At 47.0% G+C, this 15,108-nt stretch overlaps 1 protein-coding gene across 11 annotated transcripts in view; it reads left to right on the forward strand.

Annotated features, from left to right (window-relative positions):
• GLT1D1 (glycosyltransferase 1 domain containing 1) overlaps positions 1-15,108 on the forward strand; it is a 148,979-nt gene that overhangs the window by 32,370 nt on the left and 101,501 nt on the right. For 7 of the 11 annotated variants that reach the window (XM_008005210.3, XM_008005211.3, XM_073021225.1 and 4 more), the window contains exon 2: positions 12,212-12,360. The exons of the other annotated variants lie outside the window; for them this stretch is intronic. In XM_008005210.3, coding sequence (XP_008003401.1) covers positions 12,212-12,360 — 149 coding nt within the window. The remainder of the gene's footprint in view (positions 1-12,211; positions 12,361-15,108) is intronic. 11 annotated transcript variants of the gene reach the window in all.

A 15,108-nucleotide genomic window follows, 5' to 3' on the forward strand; every position in this document is an offset into this window, starting at 1 on the left:
CAGATCTTGGCAGTTCGGGGTTGAGAATGAAGGAGAGAAAAACCCATGATTTCCTTCATGATAGAGGGAAAATACTGGGGAAAAAACAGGAACATCTAAGGCTTCTGCTGTCTAGTAGTTTTTTAGAAGATGTAGGTGATAGAATGGAATAATGTGTTTCTTGGGCAAAAAATCTGGAGGATCAATACCTTGAGAATTTATGTTACATTGTCTGTGTGTCATGTTGAATATTCTTCAGTATTAAGCGTTCAGGGTGTGTAAGTTTCCTTTAAGTATAACCTGTGAGCTGCTAGCGAGTATTCTGAATACCTTAATGTGGTACCTACTCTCTAGAGAGGTCTCCTAAGCACTGTACCATTAGCAACCCAGATCAGAAGATTTGTTCATTAGCATAAAGTATTTCAGAAATTAGGCTGGGCGCGGTGGCTCACGCTTGTAATCTAAACACTTTGGGAGGCGGAGGCGGGCAGTTCACCTGAGGTCAGGAGTTCGAGACCAGCCTGGCCAGCACAGTGAAACCCCGTCCCTACTAAAAATACAAAACTTAGCTGGGCATGGTGGCTGGTACCTGTAGTCCCAGCTACTCGGGAGGCTGAGGCGGGAGAATCGCTTGAACCCAGGTGGCATAGGTTGCAGTGAGCTGAGATTGCACCATTGCACTCCAGCCTGGGCAACAGAGTGAGACTCTGTCTTAACAAAAAGAAATTAGTGGTGTCTAAAATATGTGGTTCACTGGGAAGATAACACAGGCTTTTGACCAAGAAGTCAGGGAGCCCTCACCTGCTGGGCAGCCCTTGAGGTTGACAGCTCTATTTGGTCTTGCGTCCCTGCCATAACCCTCTGTTATCTGGCTTAACTAGATTGGCTAGTGTGGCTGCCAGTATGGTCCAGTGTGGACTCAACCCTTCGGGCAGGGTGCTTGGAGAACAGAGAGAGTTCTGCAGCCCAGCAGAATAGACCGTTTGGTGTGTGCGTGGCTGAATCTGGAGTGAGAGTTCCTCTCATTGTGGGGCACACCCGGTGGTGAGGTTAGAAGGAAGAGGTCAGAAGGGTCCCCACCACTTCTGATCCCCTGAGAATGAACATTTGCCAGGAGAGCCAGGCTGTCCTCCTGGAACCGGGGAAATTGGTCTAGGTCAGTTTCTAACAGTGAAGTTCAAAATTAAAAGCAGCTCTGGTAAGTGAAAAACTAGAGTCTGACACCTAGAGAACCAAGTTCATTTCACCTGTGGAGGGGGGTAAACTGCACGAGGAGTGGATGTAAAAAATATTCACGTGGAGAGTAAGTCGTGGAGCTGTTTCAAAGGGCGCCACCTGTTATGCTAAAATAGGAGGCTAGTCCTTGGAAGCATTGAAATCATCTTCCAAACCCAGGGCAACAAACTGCTGCCTGCCGCGGGTTAAATGCAGCCTCCCTGCCAGTTTTGTAAATAAGGTTTTAGTGGCCCCAGTTATACCATACACTTGCGTGTTGTTTGGGTTTCTGCTTCTGCTTCTCGGGCAGAATGGAGCAGTTAGAACACAGGCCCTCTGACCCACAAACCCAAAGGTATTTCCTCTCAGTCTGCTTCCATGAAAGGCCTCCTGACCCGGGCTCTACATCATGGTATCAGATATTCGCTGGAGAACTGAGCTGACTGCCTGGTGTATTGTCTGCAGAGCTGCCACGGTACTGGGGAAATGCACGAAGATGGTGGTGGAAAGAATGAGCAAAGCAGAGCTTTCAGGCTTCCTTGACCCAGAGCAGGGAAGCCTGAGGGGCAGTTCAGTCCAGCCAGGAGTGTGTTGACATCAGAATGGTGGCAAATGTTGTCACACTGATAGCTGGACTTGGTACAGCGGGGTGGTGACTGTGTGTTTATTCTGTTTGTCCATCTGGAACAGAGAGTGCAAAAGTGTGTTTGTCGGAATGGGAAGCATTTTAGATAGTGGGGGCAGATTGGAGCACTAAAGGACACTGACCAGAAGGGAGAGAAAGCAAAGGAAGAAATGCAAACATCTTTTGCGTGCAAGGCCGTACTTTCCCTTCCAGGCCCGGCTACTTTCTGGCTGCATCATTCTGAATTCTCTGTGATTGCCAAGCATTTGGGAAGAAAAAAAAAGTATGAGGAAAAGTTTTCAGTTTTTCTGGATTTTCTTTCAAGGAGTCAAAGGAAAAGTGTGAATGCATATGAAGTTGAGACAAAGAGGCTATTTTATTTTCTCCACCTTCTTTTGTTTTGTTTGTTTTTTTAAGAGCTTGTTACCAATTTTTCCACGTTCAAAGATAGCCATCGAGGCCGGGTGCGGTGGCTCACGCCTCTGATCCCAGCATTTTGGGAGGCTGAGGCAGGCAGATCACTTGAGGTCAGGAGTTTGAGACCAGCCTGGCTAACATGGTGAAATCCTGTCTCTACTAAAAATACAAAAATTAGCTGGGCATGGTGGTGCATGCCTGTAATCTCAGCTACTCAGGAGGCTGACGCAGGAGAATTGCTTGAGCCTGGGAGGCGGAGGCTGCAATGAGTCAAGACTGTGCCACTGCAGTCCAGCCTGGGTGACAGAGGGAGACTCTGTCTCAAAAACAAACAAAAAAACAAAAAAACACAAAGATAGCCATTGAAAGTTGTTGCTGGGCGCTGTGGCTCACTGTTGTAATCCCAACACTTTGGGAGGCTGAGGCAGGCAGATTGCTTGAGCTCAGAAGTTTGAGACCAGCCTGGGCTACATGGTGAAACCCCATCCTACAAAATATACAAAAATTAGCTGAACATAGTGGTCCCAGCTACTCAGAAGGCTGAGTCAGGAGGATCACTTGAGCCCAGGGAAGTTGAGGCTACAATGAGCCATGATTGCACACTGCACTCCAGCCTGGGCAGCAACAGAATGAGACCCTGTATCACACACAAAAAAGAAAGTTGTTAATATCTTCATTCAGCAGGTATTTTTGAGTGTCTCCCATGGGCACAGTGCTGTGTAGGCGCTATACAGAGAGCTGGCGTCATGTAGCCCCTGCCCTCAGGAGGCAGCCACTCAACCACAGAGAGCTTCTGCACATCAGCTCGATGCTAAGCATTGTCATTTGGAAGACAAGTCTAGCGTTCTAGCATGGAAGACAGACACAAGCATGTAATTACCCAAACGTTTGTCTGACTGTGATATGATCAGTGCTGTGACGGAGAAGTGTTGGGTGATGACAGAGAGAGGACTTTGAATAGAGCCAACCTAGTTCCAGAGGGTGTAGGGTCCAAGGAAGAACTTCCCCTTCCCCCTCTGAAGGTTCACTGAAAACCAACTGACCAAAGACAGATTCATAAGAGACATGGCACACACCTGTATTGGTCATGGTTTTCCATGACATGGGAGCCCTCAGAATGAAGACCCAGAGAGACCTGAGAGACTGGCCAGTTTATGCTTAGGTTCAACCAGGTATGGACAGCCACATGGAAATAGGACAATGAAAAGGGTCTGATTGAACACCGATAGACTGCTTGGGGAAGCCCAGCAAGGCGAGTCTGTCTGGATTCATCTTGGCCCCTCTGTGCAGCCTTCTTTCCTTCTGGTGCAAGGCAGGCCCTCTCTGATTTGAATGGGGGCTTTGTGATCTACAATCAACACAAGGTAGTTTGGATAATTTTTTTTTTTTTTTTTTTTTGAGATGGAGTTTCGCTCTTGTTGCCTAGGCTGGAGTACAGTGGTGCGATCTTGGCTCACTGCAACCTCTGCCTTTTGAATTCAAGCGACTCTCCTGCCTCAACCTCCCGAGTAGCTGGGATTACAGGCATGCACCACCACACCCAGCTAATTTTGTATTGTTATAGTAGGGACGGGGTTTCACAATGTTGGTCAGGCTGGTCTTGAACTCCTGACCTCAGGTGATTCACTCGCCTCGGCCTGCCAAAGTGCTGGGATTGCAGGCGTGAGCCACCACACCACACCAGGCCTGGGATAATGTCTTTATGGTCAGGTTTTACACAGGAAGGCAGGGGAAAGTTAGAGTAATAATTTTGGGGTTTATGGCTGACTTTGGGGAGAAAGAGTTCTGGTTTCCATGAACCCCCATGGGGAAGAAGAATTCTAGTTTCTCTGGTTAACGTCTGGGGAAAATGCGGGACCAGGGACAGGAGGGCGAGAGAGAGTCAGAGAGAGTTGCTGAGGCCTTCATTTTGGGGTTTTTTTCTGAACCCCAACCAGGAAGACTTTGTCAAGAAATAATATTTTATTTCTCATATAGTTTATTTTTGTTTTTATTATTTTTTGAGACAGAGTCTCTGTCCCCCAGGCTGGAGTACACTGGCACGATCTCGGCTCATGCAACCTCCGCCTCCCAGATTCAAGTGATTCTCCTGCCTCAGCCCTCCCGAGTAGCTGGGATTACAGGCATGCGCCACCACGCCCAGCTAATTTTATGTATTTTTAGTAGAGACGAGGTTTCACCATGTTGATCAGGCTGGTCTCAAACTCATGACCTCAAATGATCTGCCCTCCTCAGCCTCCCAAAGTTCTGGGATTACAGGCGTGAGCCACTGCACCCAGCCCCATATAGTTTTTTTTTTTAATTTGAGATATAATTGGCATACCATAAACTTCACCCTTTCAAAATGTACACACCAGGGATTCTTAGTGTATTCATAAAGTCATGCAACCGTCACTCCTATCTGATTTCCAAACATTTCCATCACTCTCAGAAGAAGCCCGTATCCGTTAGCAGACACTCCTCTTCCACTGCTCCCCCAGCCCCTGGGAAATGGTCAGCTTCCTTTAGTCTCTATGAATAGACCTATTCTGGATGTTTCATAGGAATGGGATCATATGCTATGTGGTCCCTTTTGCGGGCTTGGCCTAAAGTGTCAGTCCTTCATTCCCGTGTGGCTGAGGAATGCCCCGTCGGCCAGATGTACACTTTTCCTTGTCCACTCCTCAACTGGAGAATGGTGGGCCTTTGGGACATTTCCACGTTGGGGCTATCCTGAGTCCTCTGCTGTGAGCCTTTGTGCCTGGGAAGTAACCTTTTCAGCTGGGGCCGTCAGGGTTAGCGAGGGGAGAGGCTGGAAGCGCATTCCGGGCAGAGGGAACTAACTGTATGTGTGGAGGACGCCCTGAGCCAGGAAGGAGCTTGTGAGACCCCGCAGAGGAGTTGGCTGAGGACCTGAGTGGGCAGCTCGGGGGTGGAATCCAGTTACTGTCACTGTCACCTTGTGGATTCTGGGTTTAAAGCTGTCAGGATTGAAGGATGAGGGATGGAGGTTGCTGCTTTAAGAACAAAGAAAGTGTAGAGATCTGCCAGGCGCGGTGGCTCACGCCTGTAATCCTAGCACTTTGGGAGGTCGAGGTCAGCAGATAACCTGAGGTCATGAGTCCCCCAGCCTGGCCAACATGGTGAACCCCTGTCTCTACTAAAAATACAAAAATTAGCCAGGTGTGGTGGTGCATGCCTGTAATCCCAGCTACTCGGGAGGCTGAGGCAGGAGAATTGCTTGAACCCAGGAGACGGAGGTTGCAGCGAGCTGAGATCGCACCACTGCACTCTAGGCTGGATAACAGAGCAAGACTCTGTCTCAAAAAAAAAAAAAAAAAAAAAAAAGTATATAGATCTGCATCCTATCTGGATGCTGCGATGCTGTGGCAGCGGGGAGAGAAGAGCACTAGGGGGACTTCCAGGGGTCTGGCTTGTGCCACTGTGTGCACGGTGGGCAGGTCCCTGCATGTCGAATACTGGCTGATGCCAGCTTGGCTGGGGCAGGAGAGTCATAACATGCTGACTGCAAGGTGCCTGTCAGACGACACACTCTGTAAGTTTTTGTTGAATTAGAGCAGTTGGAACCCTTGGGCACTCAGAGAGGCTTCTGGGCTGAAGATAAGAAGCTGAGAGTAGGATGAAGTTAGCTTAGGGGTAGGGCACTAGGGGTAGGACAAACTGGGAGATTACAGGATCAGAAAGGAGATATGATGGGAAGGCAGAGGGCCCCGGAAATCCAGAAAACTTATGGAAGCCAAAGAAGAGGAATTTCCCAAGCAGTGGGGCTAGTTAGCGATGCTGGATGTTGCTAACAGGTCCATCTGCTCAAGACGTCAAAGGGGCAATGGCAGTTGGCACCTGAAGGTCCGTGGAGATCTTGTCTGGTCTTGTTCCACAGGAGTAGTGGCAGGTGGAAGCCCAGGAGTGGGTAGGCATGGGAGGCGGAGATGGTGAATGTGTGCCACCCTTTCATTTCCAGAAGTCTTTTTGTGATGGGCAGGGGAGAGAAAGTAGAGCCTGACTGGGGGAGATTGCTGGGTTGCTGGGGAAAGCTTCTAAGGGACTTGGGCATATTTGATGCTGCCTGAAGGTGAGTGGGGAGAGGAAACAGGAGGCGGCATGACTGTGGGGTGGTTAACTCCTGAGCAGTTGGTTGGGCGGGGGGGCGCTGGAGAAGGAGTGTGGTCTCTGCTGGGACCCGTGGGAGAGGCCCAGAGGCCTGCAGGTGCCAGAGCTGTGGACATGGTGGGGGGCAATTGAGAGTATGCCTGTCTTGCAGCTGTAACTTTCTCTGTGGAGGAGGCAAGGCCATGAGCTGCTGGTGGCAGGATGGATAAGGACCGCAGAGGCTGGAGGAGAGGGAAGGTGTCACCACCCCAGCCCTCCCTGGGTCATTGCCAAAGCCTCTTAGCTTGTCTCTTTTCACTTTCAACACAGCAGTCAGACTGAGTCTGCTGAAACGCTCAGCCAGATTGCATCTCTTCTCTGCTTCACATCCAGCACACACCGAGGTTTCTGCCAGGACCTGCTATCTTCTGTGCTGTGGGCCCCTCAGTGACATACCCTTCCCAGACCCCTGTGACCTCCCAAAGCCCAGCACATCCCATGTCAGGCCCATAGCACCTGCTTTTCTGATATTCTGATATAATGCCCACGGATACTATTTTATTGTTTATTTGAATTTACTTATTTCTAAAATTCACATTGTTATTTTTAGTTTGACAACTAGTAATTGTATATATTTATGGGATACAGTGTGGTGTCTTGGACTATAAATACATTGTGGAGTGATTATATCACAGTAATGAACATGTCTACCGCCTCGAAGACAGGCGGTATTCCGTATCTGTGGGTTCCACGTCTGCAGTTCCAAGCAACTACAGATCAAAATGTTAAAAAAATTATAGAAATAAAAAACAACACAGCCTGGGCACAGTGGCTCACGCCTGTCATCCCAGCACTTTGGGAGGCCGAATTGGGCAGATCACCTGAGGTCAGGAGTTTGAGACCAGCCTGGCCAACATGGCAAAATCCATCTGTATTAAAAATACAAAAATTAGCCAGGTATGGTGGCACGTGCCTGTAATCCCAGCTACTCTGGAGGTGGAGGCAGGAGAATCGCCTGAACTCGGGAGACAGAGGTTGCGGTGAGCCGAGATCACGCCACTGCGCTCCAGCCTGGGTGACAGAGTGAGACTCTGCCACACACATACACACACACACACAAAAAAAAAACCAAAAAACCCAAAACCCCAAACAATACAGCAGAACAACTATTGACAGGGCATTTCCATTGTATTAGGTATTATAAGTAATCTAGAGATGATCTGAAGTACACAAGAGGATGTGTGAAGGTGATATGCAACTGCTGTGCCATTTTATATGTGGGACTTAAGCATCCTCGGATTTTGTTATCCACAGGGCTCCTGGAACCAGTCCCCAGCAGATACCCAGGGATGATTGTATTTATTACTTTTTGTAGTGAAAACATTGAAATCTTTTTTAGAGCAATTTTGAAATATACAGTATGTTATTATTGACGATGGTCACCATGCTGTACAACCTGTTCCTCCTCCTGCCCCCCACTAACCCCCCAACAACCTCCAGGAGCCACCATTCTGCTCTCCACTTCTGTGTGCTGGACTCTGTTAGCTCTTCAACTTTTCCCCCACAGTATCCACGTGGCTCCTCCCTCATCACCTTGAGGCTTTTTTTTTTTTTTTTTTTCCCCTGAGACCGAGTCTCTTTGTCACCCAGGCTGGAGTACAGTGGCGTGACATTAGCTCACTGCAACCTCCACTTCCCTGGTTCAAGTGATTCTCCTGCCTTAGCCTCCTGAGTAGCAGGAATTACAGGCGTGCGCCACCATACCCGGCTAATTCTTGTATTTTTAGTAGAGACGGAGTTTCACCATGTTGGCCAGGCTGGTCTCGAACTCCTGACCTCAGGCGATCCACCCAATTCGGCCTCCCAAAGTGCTGGGATTACAGGCATGAGCCACTGCGCCAGCCACCTTCAGGTCACCTTCTTTAGTGGGACCTCCCACACCCACCCTTCTCAAATGGCAGCCCCTTCCACCGCACACTCTCTCCCTGTCTCCCTGGGGCTGGTGGTTTTCCTCCTTCCCAGGTTCAAGCGATTCTCCTGCCTCAGCCTCCCGAGTAGCTGGGATTATAGGCACACGCCACCATGCCTGGATAATCTTTTTGTATTTTTAGTAGAGATGGGGTTTCACCATGTTGGTTAGGCTGGTCTCAAACTCCTGATCCACCCGCTTCAGCCTCCCGAAGTGCTGGGATTACAGGCGTGAGCCACCATGCCCAGCCAATTCAAGGGTAATTTTAAGTGTACTTGATTTTCTTGTATGTGCTGATTTTGTAATCAATGCCCCAAGTAAGATGTGAACTCCATCTTCCATATAAGTACATATGCAGTACAGAGGGGTTATAACAGAGACAGGCTCAAAACTAAATGGAAATTTTGAGAGACTGCGGTGTGGTAGGAACTGGGGCTGTCAGGAGAGTTCTCTGGAAGGAGCTGGCATTAGAAAGTGTCATGTCAGAGGCGTGGAGGCTCGAAGGGAGCGCGATGTGCTAGAGGTCCAGCCGTGGGAGGGTGGTTGGAGTGGAGTGCACTTCTGCCATGCAGGGTGAGCTGGGTTCTGGGCCGAGGCATTTATCCCAGAGACACACTCAGCCATTAGTTTATTCCCTAAGCAGAATAGAAATGGTCCCCATTCTCATGTGGTTGACAGTTGAACTGGATACAGTGAGCTCTTTGCAGGTTTTAATCAGAAAAGAGACCTGGTCCCATTTGTTGTGTATGCACACACGTGTGCACACACACACGTACACACACACCTTGAACAATTAAAAAAGATAATACATGCATGTGGTAAAAACTATCCAACAATACAAAAGCTTGTGTGTCTCTTTCTCTTTCTCTTTCTCTCTCTCCTTCCTTCCTTCCTTCCTTCCTTCCCTTCCTCCCTCCCTCCTTCTTTCTTTCCCTTTCTTTCTTTCTTCTTTCTCTTTCTTTCTTTCTTTCTTTCTTTCTTTCTTTCTTTCTTTCTTTCTTTCTTTCTTTCTTTCTTTCTCTCTCTCTCTCTCTCTCTCTCTCTCTCCCTCCCTCCCTCCCTCCCTCCCCCTCTCCCCCTCCCTCCCTCCCTCCCCCTCTCCCCCTCCCTCCCTCCCTCCCTCCCTTCCGTTCTTTCTTTCTTGAGACAGAGTCTCGCTCTGTTGAGACCCAGGCTGAAGCGCACTGGCGTGATCATGGCTCTCTGCAGCCTTGAATTCCTGCACTCATCGATCCTCCCACCTCAGCCTCCCAAACAGCTGGGACCAGAGGTGCATGTCTCCACACCCAGCTAATTTTTTAAATTTTTTGTAGACACAGAGTTTTATCACGTTGTCTAGGCTGGTCTCAAACTCCTGAGCTCAAATGATCCTCCCACCTCTGCCTCCCAAAGTGCTGTGATAACAGGTGGGAGCCACTGCACCTGGCCCGATTCTCCTTTTTGGACGCAATCATTGTTATCTCTTTTTAATGTATCCTTCTAGAGATATTCTATGTGCACACAGTGTATGTACCCAAAAGTATTCTTCACTTTGCTCTGTTTTCATTAATAGTGAATCTTGGAATTCATTCTTAATACTTCATAGTGATCTATTGCATTCTTTTGATGGCCAAAGAACATGATTACGTCCATCTACCATAATATAACGAGTGCCCTGTGGATGCACGTGGAGGTAGTTTTTTAGTCTTTTTGCTACTTTACAGCTGCGGTGCATATTCCTGGGTGCAGGCTTTTGCACATATATCCAAGTATACCTTTGGAATAAATTCCTAGAAGTGGAGTTATTTGGTCACAGGGTTTGTGCATTTAAAATTTTCTAGCTGCTGTTACATTGCCCACTGGAGAGGTTGTACCAGTTTGCTCTCTCATAGATAATGTATAGGAGTGTTTATTTCAGGAGGCCTCCGGTCAACTTTTTAATCTTTACAGATGTTCTGGATTAAAAAGATGGCTGATATTGAGCATCATTTTCTTTGTTCAAGAGCCCAGTGTATTTCTTTTTCTATGGACTGCAATTTTGTGCCCATCTCTATTTTTCTTTCACTTCCCTCCCTCCTTCCTTCCTTCCTTCCTTCCTTCCTCCCTCCCTCCCTCCCTCTCTCTCTCTCCCCCTCCCCTCCCCTCCCTTCCCCTCCACTCCCCTCTCTTCTCCTCTTCTTTCTCTCACTCTGTTGCCCAGGGTGGAGTGCAGTGGCACAATCTCGGCTCACTGCAACATCTGCCTCCTGGGTTCAAGCGATTCTCGTGCCTCAGCCTCCCCAGTAGCTAGGATTACAGGTGGCTAATTTTTGTATTTTTAGTAGAGACGGGATCTCACCATGTTGGCCAGGCTGGTCTCAAACTCTTGACCTCAAGTGATCTGCCTGCCTCAGCCTCCCAGAGTGCTGGGATTACAGGCTTGAGCCACTGTGGCTGGCTTTTTTTTTTTTTTTTTTTTTTTTTTTTTTTTTTTTTTTTTGAGACAGGGTCTTGCTCTATCACCCAGGCTGGAGTACAGTGGCACAATCCTGGCTCACTACAGCCTCAACCTCACAGGCTGAAGCAGTTGTCCCATCTCAGCCTCCCAAGAAGCTAGGACTACCAGTATGTGCCACCATGCCCAGTGCATTAAAAATCTTTTTTATAGAGATGGGGTTTCACCATATTGACCAGGCTGGTCTCAAACTCCTGGGCTCAAGCCATCTGTCCGCCTCGACCTCTCAAAGTGCTGGGATTACAGGCATGAGCCACCTCACCCAGCCCTCATCTCTGTTTTCCTACTGTGTTGTTAGCCTTTTTTCTTTATTGATTTGCAAATGCTCTTTATATATTAAGCAGATGAACTTTTTTTCTTTAGTAAGAGCCGTAAATAGTTTTTTCCCCAGTTTCTCATTTGTCTTCTGATTTTGTTCATGTGTCTTCCAGTTTTCTTCATGTTGTTGTCACTATTGAAAAAATTTCTGTTTTGTTTATGAGCTATTTTATATTTATGTTAGCAGGAACTGAAACTAAGGTGGAGAGAAAGAGAAGAGACATGTTTGAAAGACATAAATATTGTGTGTGTATGTGTGTGTGTGTGTGTTTGTGTGTGTGTGTGTGTGTGTGTGTGTGTAGCAGGTAGAAGGGAAAGACCAGGAAGTATTTTTTGAAGCTATGATAATAGGTGACTTTTAAAGTCTTTTCAAAGAACTGAGCAACAGAGACCCGAAAACAATCTTTAGATACCACAATTCAGGGACAGGAGAGAAAACGTGGAATTAGGGAAATAGAAAAGGAACTGTCTGGTACGGCAAATGCCACTGGAGGTGGCAGTGTGTGCCCCGTGTCTGAGGCTCCAGGCCTCCTGGGTCAACCTTCCTTCCAATGGCCTCGGTCGCAGCCACAGTCCTGGGTATCTGAGACGGGCAGATGTATGGTTAATGTCATTGATTCTAGGCCTTCTTTTGTATTCTAGGCCTTCTTCTAGGCAGGGTGCTTACCAAGGGCAATTCAGTAAATAAGTAATCTTATGGAATTCATTCAAAATCTTAATCATAGTGGCTGAGCACAGTGGCTCATGCCTGTTATCCCAGCACTTTGGGAGGCCAAAGCAGGTGGCTCACCCGAGATCAAAAGCTTGAGACCAGCATGGCCAACGTGGTGAAACCCCGTTTCTACTAAAAATACAAAAAATTAGCCAGGCATGGTGGTGCACACGTGTGGTCTCAGCTACTCGGGAGACTGAGTCAGGAGAATCGCTTGGAGACCCGGGAGGCGGAGGTTGCAGTGAGCTGAGCCCACACTACTGTACCTCAGCCTGGGCAGCAAGAGTGAAACGCTGTCTCAACAACAACAACCACCAAAAAAAAAAAAAAAAAAAAGGCTTTACTGTGGCAGCAACCTGTTACGTATTAACGTTTTCCCCTCATCTTCTCCTTTCTCTGTATTTTTGGATAAAGGGCCCATCTAGAGGCTGCAGGGCACGTGTGCGTTTTGAAAGATGCCTTTGACTTTGAAAGCCCATCTGAGATTGCAAACCTCATCTTGGCTGAGAACTGCGAGGCTGCCCTGGCTCTTCACCTCTATAGGGGAGGCAGGCTTTTGCAAGGTAATCCTCTTTCTCTTCAAAAGTAAAACATCAGAAATTCTGAAAACCAGAAGCACCTGTGATGTCCAATAATATGGGAAACGGTGTCTCCTGTTTATCCAGTTCAGAAATGGGAGACATGCAGTAATCTCTTTGCTTTGCTTCTGAGTGTCCTCATGAGGTGATGGCCAGCTTCTCCCTGAGAGAACCATCAGAAGAAAAGCAAGTTGGAAGTTGCCTTATTTTCCATGACCCAGGCATGTATTTACATGTACCTCCTCCCCCACCTTCAACACACACACACAAATGGAAACCTACTGCTGAATATATATTCAGCATCTTCCTTTTCACCACTCAGCCACATATCCGGCAACCTTCTCCCATAGTGGCACGTACATAGATCTATCTCATCCATTGTATGGAGATGCCATCATTTAAAGTCTTCAATTAATGAACGTTTACGTTGTCTTTAATTGTTCTATTTCAGCCATTAGAATGTGTGTCTCTGTGCAGACATCATAGCATATGAACTTGGGAGAATATATCTGTACTTCCATATTTTTGCATCCATCCCTGAACAATCTAAACTAACTGTGTTCTGTATATGTAGACAGTGTTTCTGAAAGTATTATTTCTTTTTTTAAAAAATTTTTATTTATTTATTTATTTTGAGACAGAGTCTCGCTCTGTCGCCCAGGCTGGAGTGTAGTGGGGCATCTCAGCTCACTGCAAGCTCCGCCTCCCGGGTTTACGCCATTCTCCTGCCTCAGCCTCCCGAGTAGCTGGGACTACAGGCGCCTGTCACCTCGCCCGGCTAGTGTTTTTTTTTTTTTTTTTTTTTTGTATGTTTTCAGTAGAGACGGGGTTTCACCATGTTAGCCAGGATGGTCTCGATCTCCTGACCTCGTGATCTGCCCGCCTTGGCCTCCCAAAGTGCTGGGATTACAGACATGAGCCACCGCGCCCGGCCTCTGAAAGTATTATTTCTAGAGAGTTATTTTCTGCTGAACAAGTATATGACTTTGAATTTTCTTTTTCTTTTTTTTTGACACAGGATCTCACTCTGTTGCCCAGGATGGAGTGCAGTGATACAATCTCGGCTCACTGCAACCTCCATCTCCTGGGCTCAAATAACCCTCCCACCTCAGCCTCCTGAGTAGCTGGGACTACAGGCATGTGCTACGATGCCCAGCTATTTTTTTGGTATATTTTTAGAGACAAGGTCTTGCCATGTTGCCCAGGCTGGTCTTGAACTCTTAGACTCAAGCAATCTACCCACCTTGGCCTCCCAAAGTGCTGAGATTAAAGGCATGAGCCACTGCACCAGCCTTGAATTCAGTTTTAAGTGTAGTGAAACACGGTCTGAGTTTTGTCTCTGAATGTGAAAGAAGTGTAGAATTTAACTTTCCTTATAGGCTAAGATGAAGTTCCGAACCCCTGATAGCTCAGTAGGAACCTTTGAAAGGTTGTCACTGACTGTTGAAACTCTTTCGTGCAGTCACAAAGCCTCGGCCCTGAGTTTAGTGATTCTGTTGACTGTGAGTTGTGTTGTTTTCTTTTCTTTTTCTCTTCAGCTTTTAAGTTCAGCAGTACCTGTGCAGGCTGTGTAGATTTGTTACAGAGGTAAACGTGTTTCCATGGTGGTTTGCTGTACAGATCATCCCATCACCTAGGTATTAAGCCCAGAATCCATTAGCTATTCTTCCTGATGCTCTCCCTCCTCCCAATAAGTTGTGTCATTTTCTGTAAAGTGATATTTATTATTCTTTTTTTTTTCTTTTTCTTCTCTTTTTTTTTTTTTTTTTGAGATGGAGTCTCACTCTGTGGCCCAGGCTGGAGTGCGGTGGCATGATCTGGGCTCACTGCAACTCTGCCTAGCAAGCTCAAGCAACTCTTGTGCCTCAGCCTCCAGAATAGCTGGGATTACAGGTGCGTGCCACCACGCCCAGCTGATTTTTGTATTTTTCGTAGAAATTGGCTTTCACTGTGTTGGCCAGGCTGGTCTTCATCTCCTGACTTAAAGTTATTCGCTCTCCTTGGCCTCCCAACGTCCTGGGATTGCAGGCTGGAGCCACCAAGTGTGGCCGGCCCCTATTTCTTTTTAAATGTTTTACACACATATGTGGAACATTTTATTCCCACAAGTGGGGTTAGGTCTGTACATTTAACTCATATCTTAGCTTTTTTCCAAATCCACAAAGCTACATCTATCTTATTCTTTTTATTGGCTGTGAGGTATTCCACTGTGAGAATGCACCATACTTATTAAAAGTCTCTCTCTTGGTTTTTTGCTATTCCAAGCAAGGCTGAAATATTTTCTATTTTATTTCTTTACTCCATTGTATGTGGGTGTTGGAAACACAAATTCCTAGGAAAGCCTGTGGGCCAAAGGGCTGTGTAACTTTTGTTTTGATTGACAGTGGCAAAATGCTATATGGAAAGGTTATTCCAGTTCATATTCTAACAGATGGGCAAGGACCTATTTCTCCTCTAGTCAGATGGCTGGATTTTTGTTTTTTCCTTCAAACTTACAGTTCTCAATTTTACCGTGCTTGACCTCTGCTTCAAATAAACACAGAGTCATCTGAAGTTAGGTTTGCTTCTCCTAAGAGTTGAAAGAAGAGAGGCGCCCTCTGCAAAACCAACCTGTTGCCGAGAGGAAACAAATCAATTACATTGCTCAATCTAATAAATATCGAGAACGGAAGCCATGCTACTCTTAGCAAATGTGGTTAAACTTTTACTTGTTCATTCCTAGTTGTTGTCCAT

This window comes from Chlorocebus sabaeus, chromosome 11 (assembly GCF_047675955.1).
Source record: "Chlorocebus sabaeus isolate Y175 chromosome 11, mChlSab1.0.hap1, whole genome shotgun sequence".
Classification (NCBI taxonomy): Eukaryota; Metazoa; Chordata; class Mammalia; order Primates; family Cercopithecidae; genus Chlorocebus; species Chlorocebus sabaeus.